The sequence below is a fragment of the Perca flavescens genome, chromosome 24, assembly GCF_004354835.1.
Source record: "Perca flavescens isolate YP-PL-M2 chromosome 24, PFLA_1.0, whole genome shotgun sequence".
Lineage (NCBI taxonomy): Eukaryota > Metazoa > Chordata > Actinopteri > Perciformes > Percidae > Perca > Perca flavescens.
In genome coordinates, this window is record NC_041354.1 from 13,969,626 (window position 1) to 13,986,819 (window position 17,194).

The following is a 17,194-nucleotide window of genomic DNA, read 5'->3' on the forward strand; positions in this document are numbered from 1 at the left end:
ACTCTTCAGTAGGCCTATATAGACATGCAGACATTCATATGTAATTCAACAACTGCAAATCTCAAACCCTAAAAGTTTGAAAAAGCCCGATCAGATATTTTAGGCTGACACTTATATTGATATTTAGGAGTTTTAAATACACTGATAAATGATGTTCTCGATCAGCTAATTATTTAATATACACATGACATAAATAAACAATCCTAATACGTTTGTGTTTTTCTTTTTAAATGTGAAAGTAAATATCAACTTGTAAGTGCTCTCTTGTGGACAATATGGGCAATAAAACTACACGGACGGAACAGCCTGAGGGACAATCTTATGTGCGGAAGTGCGATTGGAAACAGGCAAAAGAAGGAAGGCTATGACAGTTCCTGATGCAACAATAAAACGGTCAGTTTATACCATGCAGTTTTTACCACATGTGGTCTGACTTATAAAGAACTTGTAAATACACAAGTTGTTCCATATTACGTAGGCTAAAGGGACGTTTATAGGCTGTTTTCAAGTGCATCACAATGCAGGGAAGTGCGACAGACCTTTTAAAAGAAAGTTTTGGTCGTTCACATTCGTCAGAGGAAATGGAACATAGGCCTACAGAATCTCATTCTGTGAGACCCCGGGTGGGTATCATGTCAGGTGAGGTACCCAGTGGGAGTACGGGGCAGCCGTTCAACTGGAACGGCCCCAAACCGTGGTCAGTCGTGGTGCTGTCAGTACTGGGCTCCGCCGTAGCTGTGGTCGCTGTTGGCTGTGTCTGCGCCCTCATCTACCCGATACTCAAAGGTAAGCGCGCACGCGTGTACATGTGTGTCACATAGGGATGTGTATCTCGCGCACACGATGCTGTGGAAACTGCTACTTTTTACTTTGAAGTAACTTGTATGTTAGCTAAAAAAAATAATAGCCCAAAGCTTACATGTCAACACTTTGGGAAGTCTTCAAATCAATAAAGCTGGAAAAATATAATGAAAAGTTTTAGCACTCAAGATAGTAAAATCAATCAATATAAAATGTTATATTTATTATCTTTGAACCAAAAGTGAATCAAGTCACTTTGACCACATTTTTGTGGCTAGGCTATTACAGCACTGTAATAATAAACAAAACAAAAAGAAAGTCCTTAGATTACAAGGATTGATGAATTTCTGCATCACAAGAGTGAATGTTCATTTTGAACTTGAAAAGGTTTACTCATGATCCACTTACTGTACCAGTTTAAAATCCACCTTTACTGATGGTTGACAAACGCTGATATTTGCTTTTGCCAAAGATGTAATATTGCTATTCTTTGTCAGTAGTGATACTTATTCATAGTGACTGTTTCAGAGCTGCGGGCAGAGAGAGTGAGAGGAGAGGATGGGACTGAAGAGAGGATGATGGGTGAGTATCAATATGTGTTCATTTTGTCGAAGCTTCACTTCTCCATCAGGACTTAAAGGTGCTCTAAGCGATGTTGGGTGACGTTACTTCTTGTTGACGTTTGAAGTATTTTCAAACAAAACGAAACTAGCCCCTCCCTCCTCCTCATCCCGTCCCCTCTCCCTCCCTTCCGTGCTTCTGCGCACTAACCCCCCACCCCCAAATCCTTCTTGTCGGTTATTGGCTGGAATGCTGAAACACTGTTTATGTTTTGTGGTGCAGGTTGGCACAGATTATTTTTGTTGCCGTTTGTGGAGCCTGGGCTGTCTACAGAGACCGCGTTTTTTTACAGTGTGTTCTGGGGACAGGCAGCTCGCAGATAGTGAGGAGATGTTTGCTGTATGTGACAAAAAACTGTTGTAGCCTTAAAAAACGGGTGACATCGCTTAGAGAACCTTTCATTTACAATTTGAACTTTAGATTTAGCTACATGTATGGAGAAACCAAATGATCTCCCACAGTTAATAAAGAGTTGATGTCCTTCTACTGACAGTTTTGTTGAAATAACCAAAATATTAAGTTTGCATTCAATGGCTACAGCTCTTATGAGGTTTGATGGTACTCATGGCAACTTTAGTTATTAATATATCCTCACAAAATAATTATTATATTATTAGTATCAATATCAATCAATATTAGCATCAATATAATATCAAGTACAGTAGTAGATACCAAAACCAACAATTTTAATATCATTTTTAATTTTCCAATTCAACTTTATTTATGGTGTAAAATCATATCTCGTTACGTTATCTCAGGACACTTTACAGATAGAGTAGGTCTAGAGTCTAGACCATACTCTTTATTAATAGGTGGACAGAGAGAGAGAGAGAGAGAGAGAGAGAGTGTACCTAATTACAATAAACAGAAATATGACTCATAATTATAGCAGCGGGTATAATGGAATGACATGATGAACAGTGACAATTATAGTAAAGTAATGCTTCTGGAATTAGTTGCACTTTGAAAGGGCAGCAGCAACTTTGGCAAGGCCAAAGTTGAATGAATTAGAATGTTTTTTTGAACAAGGTCTGTTTATTCAAGATTTTACAAAATACCAAAAAAACAAACAAAGGAGAACTGAAACAGTACAGTATACAACAAAACCCAAACACAACCCATCCCTCCACCCATCAGACAAAAATTATTGGATATATACAGTTAAAAAAAAAAACGTATACATATACATACAAAAATATACATACATACACAAACATACAACAGTAATTTTGGGGCTGTATTCTCTACTTGATTTTTTCAATAAATGTCAAGAAGGGTTGCCAGATTGCATAGAATCTCTGGACAGACCCTTGAAGAGAGTATCTTATTTTCTCTAGTTTAAGATACTGCATAATCTCCTTAATCCAATGAGAAAAAGTGGGAGGAAGAGAGTCTTTCCATTTAAACAATATTAATCTTCTGGCAAGAAGTGTGCAAAAGGCCAACATTTTACAATTATAGCTGCTCAGGTGCAAGTTCTGTGCTGTAACACCAAATAAAGCAAGAAAAGGAGATGGTTCTATTGGCAGTCCTATCATTTCTGAAAATGCGTCAAAAATCAGTTTCCAAAAGTTATGCAAACTTGGGCATGACCGGAACATGTGTAAAAGGCTTGCAGGAGCTTGCCTACATCTATCACAAATAGGATCTAGTTCTGGTCTGAATTTAGATAACCTAACCTTCGACCAATGCAGTCGGTGTACCACCTTGAATTGTACAACCACATGACGTTGACAGATAGATGATGAATAGATCCGTTTAATAATTTTCTGCCACATTGTCTCTGAAATTTGTTCGTTCAAATCTTTCTCCCATTCATTCTTTAAGTAATCTAAATCTGTCAGGCAATGCTGAGTCAGGAGATTATAAATTCTACCGATGACTTGTTTGGGATCTTTTACTAACTTAAAAATAGAGTCAAATAGAGATGCAGGAGGGTATGAAGGAAAACAATCAGTATGTGAAACCAAAAAATTCCGTACTTGCAAAAATCTAAAGAAGTGGGACCTGGGAATCTTAAATCGAGTAACCAGCTCATCAAAAGATGCAAAGGTGTTCTCAATATAAAGATCTTGCAATGTGCAGATCCCACTCTTAACCCAGATATCGAAGGCTTTATGTAATATTGAAGGGATAAACATAAGGTTTTTACTTAATGCGGCACATAAGGAGAGGCAACGAAGAGCAAATGCTTTTCTAAATTGATTCCAAATTTTTAAGGATTGTGTCACTATAGGTTTGGAGAAATAGTGAGAGGCAGGTTCAGGCATTGGAAGTACAGAGCACATTAAAGAGGATAAAGTGACAGATTTGCAGGAAATGTTCTCCAAACTAAGCTATTTAGGGGTGTCAGAGCTATCATTATACCTCATCCAATAAGTCAGTCCTCTAATATTGGCCGCCCAGTAATAAAACATAAAATTGGGAAGTGCCATGCCGCCTAAGGTGCGAGGCTTTTGTAATACACTTTTCCGAATCCGAGGATTTTTGTTGTTCCAGATAAATGCTGATACAAGTTTATCTATGGAGTTGAAAAAGTATTTGGTCAAAAAGATAGGAAGATTTTGAAACATATATAGTAACTTAGGCAATACATTCATCTTAATAGTATTAATTCTAACACTTAAAGAGAGGGGCAGCAGGTCCCAGCGTTTGATATCCCGTTTCAGACCTTCTATCAAGGGCAGGAGGTTAGCTTTATAGAGGTCCTTGTAATTATGTGTTGCCCAAATCCCCAAATATTTAATATTTTTGGTGGTGACTTTAAAAGGAGTCAAATTGAAAGAGATAAGTGTAGCAGCTGCATTGATTGGCATTAACTCACTTTTTTGAAGATTTATTTTGTAGCCAGAATTTTTTTTAAAGAACTCAGATGGAAAGCCATCTGGCCCTGGCAATTTGCCATGTTGCATACTTTTAATTGTGTCTATAATCTCTTCTACCGAAATGTCTTTCTCTAGGTCGGATGCCAAATCTGAGTCTAATTTAGGAATATCCAGGTTACGAAAAAACTTATCAAGGGCAGATTTATCGTCTGGTGGTTCTGAAGTATAAAGGGCAGCATAATACCGACGAAAACATGAGTTTATCTCCATATGGTCTACATGTTTTTGACCTTGTTCATCACTAATCTCCAAGATATACTGATTAGCAGTCTTCTGACGCAACTTATGTGCTAAAATTTTCCCAGCCCTCTCCCCATATTCATAAGAAATATGTCTGGATTTTACTAAAAGGTTTTCTGCTTGACGAGTTGAGAGAAGATCAAACTCCGTCCTAAGCAACCGACGAATAAGAATAAGAATATCCTCAGAAGGAGAGTGGCTGTACATAATATCTAATTTCAAAATATCGTCCGTCAGCCGCCTAAGACGTTTGACGATGGCTTTCCTTTGCATTGAACCATACCAAATGATCTGCCCCCTCAGATAAGCTTTCAATGCTTCCCAAATTGTTAAAAAAGACATACCCGGGGTCTTATTGTGGGATAGAAAAAGATCGATCTCTGATTTAATAAAATTGACAAAAGTTTCATCCGACAGAAGGAGGGGGTTGAATCTCCATGGGTGGTATCTAGGATCTGCGCCTGGAATATTTAACTTAATTTTCAAGGGGGCATGATCCGAAATGACTATGGATTGATATTCACAATCAACAACCATGTGAAGAAGTTTATTATCAATAAAAAAATAATCAATTCAGGAAAATGAGTTGTCCTGGAGAAAAAAAGGAATAACTCCTAGAGGAAGGGTTTCTGAACCGCCAAATGTCTGTCAAACCATATGACTGAAGAAGAAGATTAACCGTTTGGGATGACTTAGATTCAGGACACACTTTAGATGAACTGCGATCTAACTTGGAAGAAAGGACACAGTTTATGTCCCCCCCTAAGATGAGGTGGTGGGTATCTACGTTGGAGATTCGGGAGAAAGTGTGGGCAAAAAAAGTATTATCATCCCAGTTTGGGGCGTAAATGTTTACTAAAATAACAGGGAGTCCATACAATCTTCCCATCACAATAATATAACGCCCCATGGGATCTGAGTCTATATTAGACACCACAAATGGTATATTCTTACGCACTAGGATTGCTGCCCCCCTCGTCTTGGAATCAAAACTGGAATGAAATGTTTGCCCTATCCATCCTCCTGTTAGTCTAACCTGGTCCGCCACACGGAGATGAGTTTCCTGGAGAAACGCTATGTCAGCCTTCAGATAATCAAGGTGCAAGAGTACTTTTTTTCCGTTTCACAGGATGATTTAAAGATTTCACATTCCAACTAATAAAATTAATCATAGACCCTGCATTTACCACTGAACTAGTGTTAGTCATCAGGAAATTTAGTTACGGGAACACTGAGAACACAACCCCACAAGATGAGACAGTGAAACGTTAAAAAAAAATAAAACAAAACAAAAAAATAAACCCTTCCAAAAAGTCAAGTCTGATAGGACCCCCACCCCAACCACCTAAGTGAACCTAGTGGCTGTAACACCCATTGCAAGATGTGCCATACATTATATTATGGCAAAGGAGAACCACTTTAGAGTCAAACAATAAACCAGCTTCCATCCAGCTTTAAAAGAAAAAGAAAAAAAATTCCCATTGAGCAACAACAGTAAAATATTATTACTGCGTACATGCATCCATACGAACGACAATTGTCATGGAACATTACCATGTAGATGAACTAAAAGGTCCCAAATTTGACTCTTATTACTAGTATTGAACCAAGGTAAGTGACATCCCTGCGCACCCAGATTAATATGTAAATGTATATTGATAGTATTTGACAATAATTCCAAAGCAAATGCCTCGAGACGGAAAATTGTAACGGAATGGTCTTTGTCGGCGTAAAGAAAAGTCAAAGTCCAAAACAAAGTGACGTTAGCAGAATGGTGTATTAAATTCACTTGTTTGGTGTTTACTCGCCTTGAATTATGGACTTCACATAGGCCATTGCTTTCTCCGGGACCAGAAATTCCTTGTTATCACCCTTGTAGGAGATTCGGAGACGGGCAGGGAACATTATCCCGTAACGGACATCACGTCGGCCTCGAAGAAGGTTCCTGACATCGTTGAAAGTAGCGCGTGCTTTGGCCGCACTTGCGGTGTAATCTGGAAAAATGATCGGTTCACCTTTATAACGAAGTGGGCCTTGTTCTCGGGCTTGGCGAAGAACTTCAACGCAGTCCTGGAAATAATGGAGCTTCGCAACAATCACCCGGGGCTTTCCGTTGGGCTTTTTAGGCATTAGGCCTCTGTGTGAACGGTCAACTAGGATATCTTTCTCCAGGTTCAAAACTTCCTTCAGCAGCTTAGATATATATATATATATATATATATATATATATATATATATATATATATATATATATATATATATATATACAGTTTGTCTGTATTTCACTGTAGAGGATTCCGACACCGGGATGTAACAATCTGCAACTGCTGTTGTCGTATCCAAACCAAACAATACCCAACCCTAATATTGACTCTAGATTCAAGTGTGTGACTAGATTCACACATTTTTCTTTTATTTACAGTAAATAAATAATAAACAAATACAAATCTTAAAATCAAGTTCATAAATTCACTTTCTTTGCATTAATTTGATTCCCAATCAATATACACTGGTAAGAATTGCTTTCCATTGTTAATATGTACTTAAAAACAGTTCTGAAATGCAAAATAATAGAATTTTAATCATGTGATAAAACATGTGATTAATCAAGATTAACTATAGATTCCGCGATTAATCGTTTGACAGCCCTAATATATATATATATATATATATATATATATATAGAAAGTAAATAAGTATTGGTTTATATATTGTCTTTCATTTACGTCAGCATTAGTGATGATTTTGAAACATTTATTTTATATCCGGACCAGAGCTGTATAGTAACGAAGTAGAACTAATTCACTACTCTACTTAAGTACTAAAAGGCTGTATCTGTACTCTACTGGAGTATAATTTTTTTTCTCCTACTTCCACTTTTACTTGAGTACCTATTTTCGATGAATGAAATACTTTTACTCTAATAAATTTTTTATGTGCTGCATCGTTACTCGTTACTGTTGTGAATTCCTCACGATACGGAGACTGTGTAGGTTACAGTGTGTGTAGTTACGGTTACGTTAGTTACATACGCTAATTACCTAATTTACGTTTGCCAACCTGCATGTAGCGTCATGTTTCTTTTCATTATGGTTGCCCGTTCAGAAGTCAGTAAGTTTGTACTCTTTCTATTTAGCTATTGTTGCAGCAGATTAAGCTATTCCTGAGTTGTTTCAGTCTGCAATGAGTACTGAATGTTAACCGTTTTACCCGGTGATGTGAAGCTGCTAGTTTATCTGTATTTTGCTAGCTTGCTAACTTTCCTGTTCATCACATGTTACTAGCTAGTGTTTAATTTTTTGGGGCTTTAATCGTTACTGTGCTGGAGAGGATGTTCATTTTACTTGCACAGTGTGATTATTGTACATTTTATTTCAGTATTTGTTAATGTTTGTTATTTTTATTTTAATATAATATATTTAATATTTGTTAATTCCTTTGGCTACAGCCTTAGGCTAAACATTTGAAATAATATAAACAATATGATATTCAAACTTTTGACTGCTTTCTTTAATAATAACTAAATAATACAATACTTGTACTTTTACTTTCAGTACTTGAGAGTAGATTTTGAAATAAACAACTGTAATACTTAAGTACACACATTTTTGAATACTTTAGTCCTTCTACTTAAGTGTGGTGCTTAAAGAGCACTTCTACTTCTACTCGAGTAACTTTTTTGATAGAGCACTTGTACTTTTACTCAAGTATGGGTCTCTAGTACTTTATACACGTCTGATCCGGACATACTACCAAATCAGCCAATTAGATCTAACGGTGCTGGTACGGATGTGTTTAATAGTCACATCCATACGAGATGTCAGGAAAAAGAGCTATTCTATGATCTTGGTTGTCAATTGTAATCCCCTGTATTTGCCCACTAGATCTAATTGCTTTTGCTAGTGGTTCAATAGCTAGTATGAACAGAAGTGGTGATAGAGGTGAATCTTGGGGGCAACCTCTTGTAAAATTGAAGGTCTTAGACACCACATAATTTGTCAGTTCCTCAGCTAGTTTGATCCAGTTAAGGAAAGTATTTCCAAAACCAAATCGTGCTTTAACGTCAAAGATATAAGTCCACTCAACCCTATCACAGGCCTTCACCGCGTCAAGTGAGAGAAGAGCCATGTCTTTTTCTTCTTTTTGGCAGTACAGTACATTGAGAATTCTTTACATTATAAAATCGTTGCCTTCCCTTTACAAATCCATTTTGGTCATCCCCCACAATACTTGGAAGTACATCCTCTAGCCTTTTTGCTAAAAGAAAATTGCTGCTTGAGTCAATGCTTAAGTTCCAATATAGTGTATTAATTTCATATATAATAATCACAAGTATTATATTACTACTACTTCCAGCGCTAGTGGATCTGAAAGGAGATAATGCAGAGAAAATTCTGGCCACTACTGACACTTTGAGAGCTGACTTTTCCACAAAATTCAATTGTAGTTTAACCACAATAGAGGGAGTGAGGGATCAGCTGAGAGAATGCTCAGAACGTGTCACACAGGCTGAGGCAAGAATCTCAACTACCGAGGATGACGCAAGCTCCCTGCAAAATTAAAGTTCAAACTCTTGAAGCTAAAAACAAGAACTTAGAGGACAAAGTTGGAGACTTGGAGGCGAGATCGAGATTATCCAACCTGACTCTGGTGAATCTGCCAGAGGATGCCGAAGGAGGTGACTCGTGCATTTTTTGAAAATTGGATCCCGGAGGCTTTAGATCCTTCTAAATGGAGATTTCAACAAATATGGCTGCAAAACACAGTTTAATTATCTTGGTAAACAAACCGATATCTTTTTTGAGACAAATACATCTGAAACATCGGCATGTGTGAGATGGAAAGCTTTCAAAGCATTTATAGAGGCCAGATAATTAGCTTCACAAGTTCGATATCTATAAAATCTCTCCAGGATTGTGTTAATTTTGTCACCTATTTTTAATTTAGTCTTAGTCTTAGTCTTGTGCCCAAATTTTTTTAGTCAATTTTTAGTCGACTAAAAGTCTCGTCATTTTAGTCTAGTTTTAGTCAAAAGAGAACTCAAGGTATCTTAGTCAAGTTTTAGTCGACAAAAAGTCTCGCCATTTTAGTCAAGTTTTAGTCAAAACATTTGAGTCTTTTTTCAAATAAATTATTTCTGAGAACCATTTCAGTCAAATAGTTATAAAAATTAATAAATGCTATAAAGTTATATAAATATTGAGCCTCTTCCTTATTTTACCAGTAAACGACAAATACAACCACTGCATGGGGAAAGGATATTTTACAATAAAATAAATGCAGCACGAAACTGGCGAGGCGTATTTCAAGTGAACGCAACATTTGTTGTTTTTCAGACAAAATCTTGAGTTGAATGGAACCTGGGTCCCTGCAATCTTACATAGGTTTCATGTATCCTAGTCCAAAATTCCTGGACCTCATCACAGGACCATAGGACATGAAGTAATTGGCCGTTCACTGTCTTACATTTCCAACAATTTGGTGTGGCTTTCAGACCAATTCTAAACAATCTGGAGGGAGTCCAATAGAAGCGATGCATAATCTTGAACTGAAATAAAGCGCACCCTCACATTGCATGACATAGTTTTAATATTCCTACAGATTCTGTCCCACTCCTCATCATCCAGTGTAATACTCACATCCCTTTCCCATGTCTTTTTGAAAGCTGTCCAGACTCACATTCTGGTGACTTCGGGGCTGAAGAACTGGATCCAAAAATCCCCACCAACAGATGGTGAAGTTGCAGATATAAAAAAAATTGAGACCTAGGATTCCAAATTGCTGTACCACATCCTCAGAGGATTTCAATATGCCACTGAGATACAGATCTTCCTGTTTGACAATTCCCTTTTTCAACCAATCATTCCAGACAAAGGGGAGAACTACCAATACATAACTTTGTATTTCGCCAAACACTTGATTAAGTATTTAGATATGGATCCAGTTCAAACAGCTGGGCCACTTTGGTTCACACAACATTTAAGTGGGAGCTTATCGGATGTGTTTTTGCCTCACCATACAGTTTAACACACAGGCATTGTAAGTGCGATAATGGGGCAAGAACAGATTGCTCAATTCCAGGGTGGTGCTCTCTCAGGAGGAAGTGACCAGTAAGTTAAAAGCATAGTAATAATAGACCATCTTTGGTAGACCCAAACCTCCTCTATTAATCGGTCTTTGTAATTCATTAAAATGTAACCGTTTTTGTTTAGCATTCCATATAAATGTCTTTTTTATCCTGTCAAACCATTTAAAATATGACAGGGGAACTTCCAGACAAACAGATTGGATAAGGTAATACAGCTTGGGAACATAAACCATTTTTATAACATTGACCTTCCCTGCTATTGAGAATTTGAGAGTCGCCCATCTATTAACATTACAAGAGATTTTACTAAATAATGGATCCTAATTAACTTTAACTAGCCATTTTAGTGCTTTTAGACCTCACTGCAGCTTTCAAAACAGTTGACCACAAAATTCTTTTATCTCGTTTGGAAAACTGTGTGGGAGTCAGGGGGACTGCCCTAAAGTGGTTTGAGTCATATCTTTCAGGGAGATGCTTTTTTGTTAAAATGAGGGACTCTACTTCATCAACTGCGCCTTTGAACTGTGGGGTCCCCCAGGGATCAATTCTTGGTCCTATACTTTTTGCATTGTACCTTCTCCCACTAGGAACAGTTTTTAAAAAGCATGGCATCTCATATCATCTTTATGCTGATGACTGTCAAATATATATGCCAATCAGAAAACATGAGGGCAGCCCCCTGACACCCCTACTTGACTGTTTAGAGTGGTTGGCCCAAAAATTTTTAAAACTAAATGAGAGTAAAACTGAGATTATACAGTTTGGCCCCACTAATCCCATGATAGATTTGGGCCCCCTAAATGTCTCTGTGCATCCTGTGGTAACTAACCTTGGGGTAAAAATAGACAGTGATTTTAAATTTAATAAACAAATAAATGCAATAGTGAAATTTAGTTTCTATCATCTTCGCCTTTTTAGCCAAAGTTAAACCGTTTTTGTCTTTTAGCAGTTTTGAACAAGCTATACATGCTTTTATTTCTTCTCGTTTGGACTATTGTAATGCACTTTATATTGTTATAAATCAAAACGCACTCTCACGCTTACAGTTAGTCCAAAACTCTGCAGCCCGACTTTTAACAGGAACCAAAAGGCGCGTGCATATAACTCCAATTCTTGCCTCATTGCATTGGCTCCCTGTTAGTTTAAGGATTGATTTTAAGATTTTATTGTTTTTAAAGCTGTGAATGGACTGGCCACAACATATATTTCGGACCTCATCCAAATTTATACGCCAGCGCGGACACTGAGGTCAGAGGGCCAGCTCCAGCTTGTGGTCCCCAAGTCAAGACTTAAGACTCGGGGGGACAGGGCCTTTTCTGTGGTTGGACCTGATGCACCGACCCGAATAGACGTGATAATATCAGCTCCCCACTGAATTTCTTTAAACTCTATTTTTTAACAAATTTTTTTACCACTGGACAGCTCTGTTGCATGCACGTTAGTTTTATATGTAGCTTCTTTCGAGCAGATCATCTTTCGTAGCTTCTTTCGAGCAGAAAGAAGCTACCAAAACGTAAAAAAGGAAGCTAACGTTAAAGCTAATGCTGTATGGGCTAACGCTAGCCAAAACAATGAGCTTGAACTGGAGGATCATGCAGAGTACGGGATCAACCCGGCCGACAACGAAGAGTTAAGTAAGACAAAGCTGTTGTGTACTGTGTTACTGCAAACATTGCTAGATCGCAAATAACATAATTAAACTAGTTAGGGAAGTCTCGGAAAAGCTCGACAGCCTAATATAGAGGATGGGCAAGGTCGAGCAGCGGGTCTCAGACATCAATGACCTGTCGACGGCAACAACAGCCCGGGTGACAGCTGTGGAAGTTCAACTACAGAAGGCATTAGACCGCCTTTAAAGTCGACATCAAAGCATGAGAATTATTGGCCTGAAAGAAGGTACAAAGGGCAAAGTTTTGGGCAACATTTTTGAAAAGTGGATACCACGTGTTGAATATGCAAAAAAAAATTAAGCTTAAGCATTAAGCTTGAGAGAGCCCACCGGACGGGCCCAACGACAAGATTCACTGGTAAAGAGGGACAGAGAGTGGACAGGTTGAGGCTGCATGACTATAGTAACAAACAGAAAATCCTGCAAGCACCCAGAAACAAAGGCACATTAAACATCGACGGCAACAACGTCTCATTCTACCAGGATCTTTCCACGGAGGTTGTGAGGGAGAGAAAGGAGTCTGCAAATGCCCATAAACAAGGGTATGGCTCCAAGAGAATGTTTTGTACAGTTGGACATGATACATATGCATACCAAATATCATAGGTCTAGGTGAAATGCACTTTAGGGGCTACATTTTTTTAACTGTAGTAGGGGGCGCTATTGAGCCAATTAACCATAATCACGCCTGAGACCCATGTGGATCACTTCAGGCCTAGACTAACATCATGTAGGAAAGATTTGGGGTAGATTGTACAATATATGTTCAAGTTTCAACAACTTTCTTTTACGTGATTTAGCATCAAAGTTCGACGTGCTGCCACGGTGACGCTCTTCAACAAAAAGATCAAATATAAGCATCATCAACTCCTTAAAGCATTCCTGACCACGTTTTAAATGAGATCTGGTCAACCAGCTAGGATGAGGACATCAAAGCGTAAGGACTGTAACTTCCTGTTTTTTAAGAAACATCAAAATTGCCGCCCACTCCACCCACAACATAGGATGAAAACAAAAAAGCTTCACAATTATGCTCCGCCAAGGTCTTTCAATTATACTGACAAATTTAGAGGTCAGTCAGGTCAAATCTGTAGGAGGAGTTCCTTAAAGTATAACCCCTAAAAAAGTTAAAAATCGTCCTTAATTTGCACATTAAGGTTAATATAGCTGACATTCTGTTAGGTTAAGGTAACATAAAACTAGTGAAAAATGCATAGAATTCTAAATGGCCGACTTCCCCTTGGGCGGAACTAATTAACGTAAATTGGAAATATGTTATAAATGATGAGAGCAATGTGTGCACAAAATCTGGTAAATATCGGCACAACTATGTCAAAATTAAGGCCTTCCACTCATTGAAGCCCGCTCACAGGTTTGTACCAAATTGCTGTACTGTCTCGCAATGCTCCCAGGTTTTAATGTGGGCTCCAATTTGTGTGAGTTTTCGTGTATATTGAGGCCATCAAAAATGCAGCCAAGGGTGAAAAACAATTACGAGGCGCTATAGAGCCAACATACTGCTCCCAAGCCTAAATGTGAAGTCAGATCAAAGAATTTAGTGTTTGGGTGCATCCTAAAGTCGTCAAACACCTGTACGTAAAATGAAGATTTTCGCACGAAAACCAAGACTGTGTGTGTGTGTGTGTGTGTGTGTGTGTGTGTGTGTGTGTGTAGGTTTCTGGAGTATCTTGGTGCTGTCAGTATTACTAGGATGTATCTGCTGTGTTTTCTCATTGACCCTCACATACCTTAACTCGTACCAGCCTGGCATGGGGTTGGGAACACCACTGACACTGGCCGACTTCAGGTAAGACACAAGGTTACACCAACATATCAGACTAGTGTCTACCTATAAGGGAAAATATTGTGCAAAATGTGATAATACAATCGTAACTTGTATGTTAAAATGTTCACGTGTACAAAATATTCACACACATGAGCTGAATATATAGTCACAGAAAGGGGAAAAAAACATAGAGCTTGTAGAAAAAAATCGGAACTTGAATTTTCACTCAGAAAATATTCACACCGCCATGTTCTGACTGTGAACTCACAGAAAAAATATTTACGAATGTGTAAATTGATATTTAGATGAATACAATGACAGCTGCAAACCTGTAATGCAACATTTTCTTTATATATATATCTTTTTACTTGAGTCCATTTTTCAGTACAACCACAACTCTGTCACTGCAACTTCACAAATGTGCGCTCTCACATCACAAAGTTAGGGATTTGCGCACATTGACTTTTTTGTGTGTGTGTGTCTTTTCTTCTAGAGATGGATCTGGCCATGGTTTCCACACGGGTTATAGTGTTGCTGTCCTTAACGGCACGATGGCCATGCTCACTGTCATCTGGAGCCTCACCTGACACACAAACACATAGTGATGTCCCGATCAGCTCTTTTGGCCCTCCGATCCGATCTGCAGATTCCACACACAGTCCCGATCCGATGTATTTCCTCAGATAATAGAGCTGCACACCGTTGTTTTTGTTTTTTACAAAAATAACTAAGTAACTAAAAATGTTTAAGCTTATATATATATATATATATATATATATATATATATATATATATATATATATATATGTCTTTTCTCTCAACACCAAAACAACCAGCAAACCAAAAAATAAATAAGTTCCCCGCTGGACAACGTAAACTAAATTTAGTGACACCTCTTGCACTTAATAGTCAATCTTTGATTTCCTTGTGTTTAACTCCGATGTCGGCTCCAGGAAATAACAGCCTGTAAGCGTGGTTAAGAATTGTGGAGAATTGGAGTAATCCGCTTCTTTAAAAAATGGATGACTAAGAAGAGAAGAGAAAACTTACAAGAAAGACAGACTTTTCATGGGTCCAAGCCCTAGGGGGCTGGGAACCACATTGCCTTGCATACGTGGTTCCCAGTACCAGCGGAGGTCCAAGCCTCCCCGACGCAAGTCGCCCCAGGCGACCTACAGAGCATGCGAAAGTGGAACCAAAAATGCAACGGTGGGAAGGAAAACGTCAGGAAATATCACAAGGTGTGAGCTGCAAGGTCTGTAGCACATTGCAAATTTCCTATTTACATTGATTGAGTTATAGGCCAAAACGCTTCTACGTAGCGCCCTTTATATAGAGAGTGTGGCCAACTCAAATCATGGGCGCCATATTGGATACCAACGTCAGATGACTACAGTGTAACCCTATGGGGCGAATATGCTATCTTGAAATAAATCACTTATTTTTACCATAAACAGGCATATACATGTTATTATCAATGTTTGTCAATATGTAAAAGGCCCTTACGTAAATATTCCAGTGTATATTTACCTTCTATTTTGTAAATGGGCCTCTAAAAAATGCCCATTGACCACTACTTAATAAGTCTCTGAGCAGTGTTTACCTTTCCTTTAGGATACAGGCTAACTATAGCTAGCTTTGTGGGTAACGTAACAAAAACCCACCCATCTCAGAGGAGCAAAGCTCAATATTTCATATAAAATTATGGTACAAAAGGAGCCCTAAAGCCACAGGTCTTATATTGACAACGTGGACGCAGATATAGGACATATAGGACACTTATTATGAACATAATAAAGACACCTGGACTCGGTCGAGACCAAAAGCCATATGAATATGGCAAGATCACAAGCATTTAGGTACATGGAGTGCTAGCGAAAAAGCTAACGCTAGCATAAGGCTAACTTCAAACTTCATTCTTTTCTAAAGCAGTGTTAGAACTTTTTTGACAGCATGGTACACATTAACGATGGTATTACTATATTTGTCCTATGTACTTTGTTATCATAGCGAAGAGAGAAATTTACATTTACCTCACACGATAATGAGTAATCACTTAGCTAGCTAGCCTCCAGTTTGCTCTTTTCACCTTCAGCTCCAATACTATTTGCCTTTTTGGTTCACGGGGGAGCTTGTGAAATCTTTTGCCGCTTCCCAGTCTTTCAGTGCAGCCAAACGTGCAACTAAATCCGTGATTTATGCCATTTTAAAAAAATTATTTATTAAATTTTTCCACTATTCTCTGCACTATGTCAATGGGAATCAGATGACTGTTGGTATCCAACATGGTGTCCACGAAACACGTGACCACCTCGGAACCAATTGCATAACGAGATAGCTCAGAACATTTGATTCCCTTGTTGGCCACACTGTATATAAAGGGCGCTACTTCTACGTTGATTATACTTATTATACTTCTCTCTCTGATGGCCAATCTTCACCAAATTTGGTACAGAGCCTTAGAGTAGGATGCCGAACAAGCATAACAAGTTTCATGTTGATAGCAATTTACTACGACAGAGAAATTGCTGTTGCAAATGTTCCAATTACATGCATTGAGTTATTGGCGAAACGCGTCTATGTTGATTATAGCGCCCCCTAATAGTCAATCTTTGCCAAAGTTGGTACAGAGCCTCATAGTGGGATGTCGAACAATAATCTCAAGTTTTTTGCTGATAGCATTTAATTTGGGTGAGATATGCTAAAGTTTGTGTTTGGTAGCTAGCTATGAAATTTAGTTTGTTCGTAAATTGGGCATAGTTTAACGTAGCAAAATTATTTTGCCTATATAATCTGATTCAGCTTGTTTCAAGGAACAGGTGGATGTAAGGCTTTCTAATGTGCAATGTTTAATGTGGAAGTAATAGGCAAAAATACGTTTAATGCCATTATAGCGCCACCTAGAGGTTTACATGTGTAATATTTGGTAGGTAAGGACCAAGTTTGTCTTTTCGTAGCTAGCTACACTAATTTGTTGTGCATTATTTACACATTTTTTAACAGATACAAATTCTTTTGTTACATTTGTGTCAGGTTGGTCTGAAGATGCTACGTACCAAATTTCGTGCAGATTGGTCGCACGGTCTAGGAGGAGTTCGACAAAG

General features: G+C 38.2%; 1 protein-coding gene across 2 annotated transcripts; it reads left to right on the plus strand.

Annotated features, from left to right (window-relative positions):
- Positions 1-332: 332 nt before the first annotated feature.
- arl6ip6 (ADP-ribosylation factor-like 6 interacting protein 6) lies at positions 333-14,817 on the plus strand. Of its 2 annotated transcripts, XM_028572330.1 has the most exons (5): positions 333-393; positions 577-786; positions 1,330-1,383; positions 13,979-14,111; positions 14,584-14,817. In XM_028572330.1, the coding sequence occupies exons 2-5, from the start codon at positions 582-584 to the stop codon at positions 14,675-14,677; spliced, it is 486 nt and encodes a 161-aa protein (XP_028428131.1). In that variant the 5' UTR covers positions 333-393; positions 577-581; the 3' UTR covers positions 14,678-14,817. The 2 variants fall into 2 exon arrangements, with proteins under 2 accessions (XP_028428131.1, XP_028428130.1); XM_028572329.1 differs by having other exon boundaries at positions 340-786.
- Positions 14,818-17,194: the final 2,377 nt, after the last annotated feature.

Coding starts and splice junctions, on each gene's coding strand:
- arl6ip6 (XM_028572329.1), top strand. CDS start 519: ATGCAGGGAAGTGCGACAGACCTTTTAAAAGAAAGTTTTGGTCGTTCA. Junction 787..1,329: donor CATCTACCCGATACTCAAAG/GTAAGCGCGCAC, acceptor TGACTGTTTCAG/AGCTGCGGGCAGAGAGAGTG. Junction 1,384..13,978: donor GACTGAAGAGAGGATGATGG/GTGAGTATCAAT, acceptor GTGTGTGTGTAG/GTTTCTGGAGTATCTTGGTG.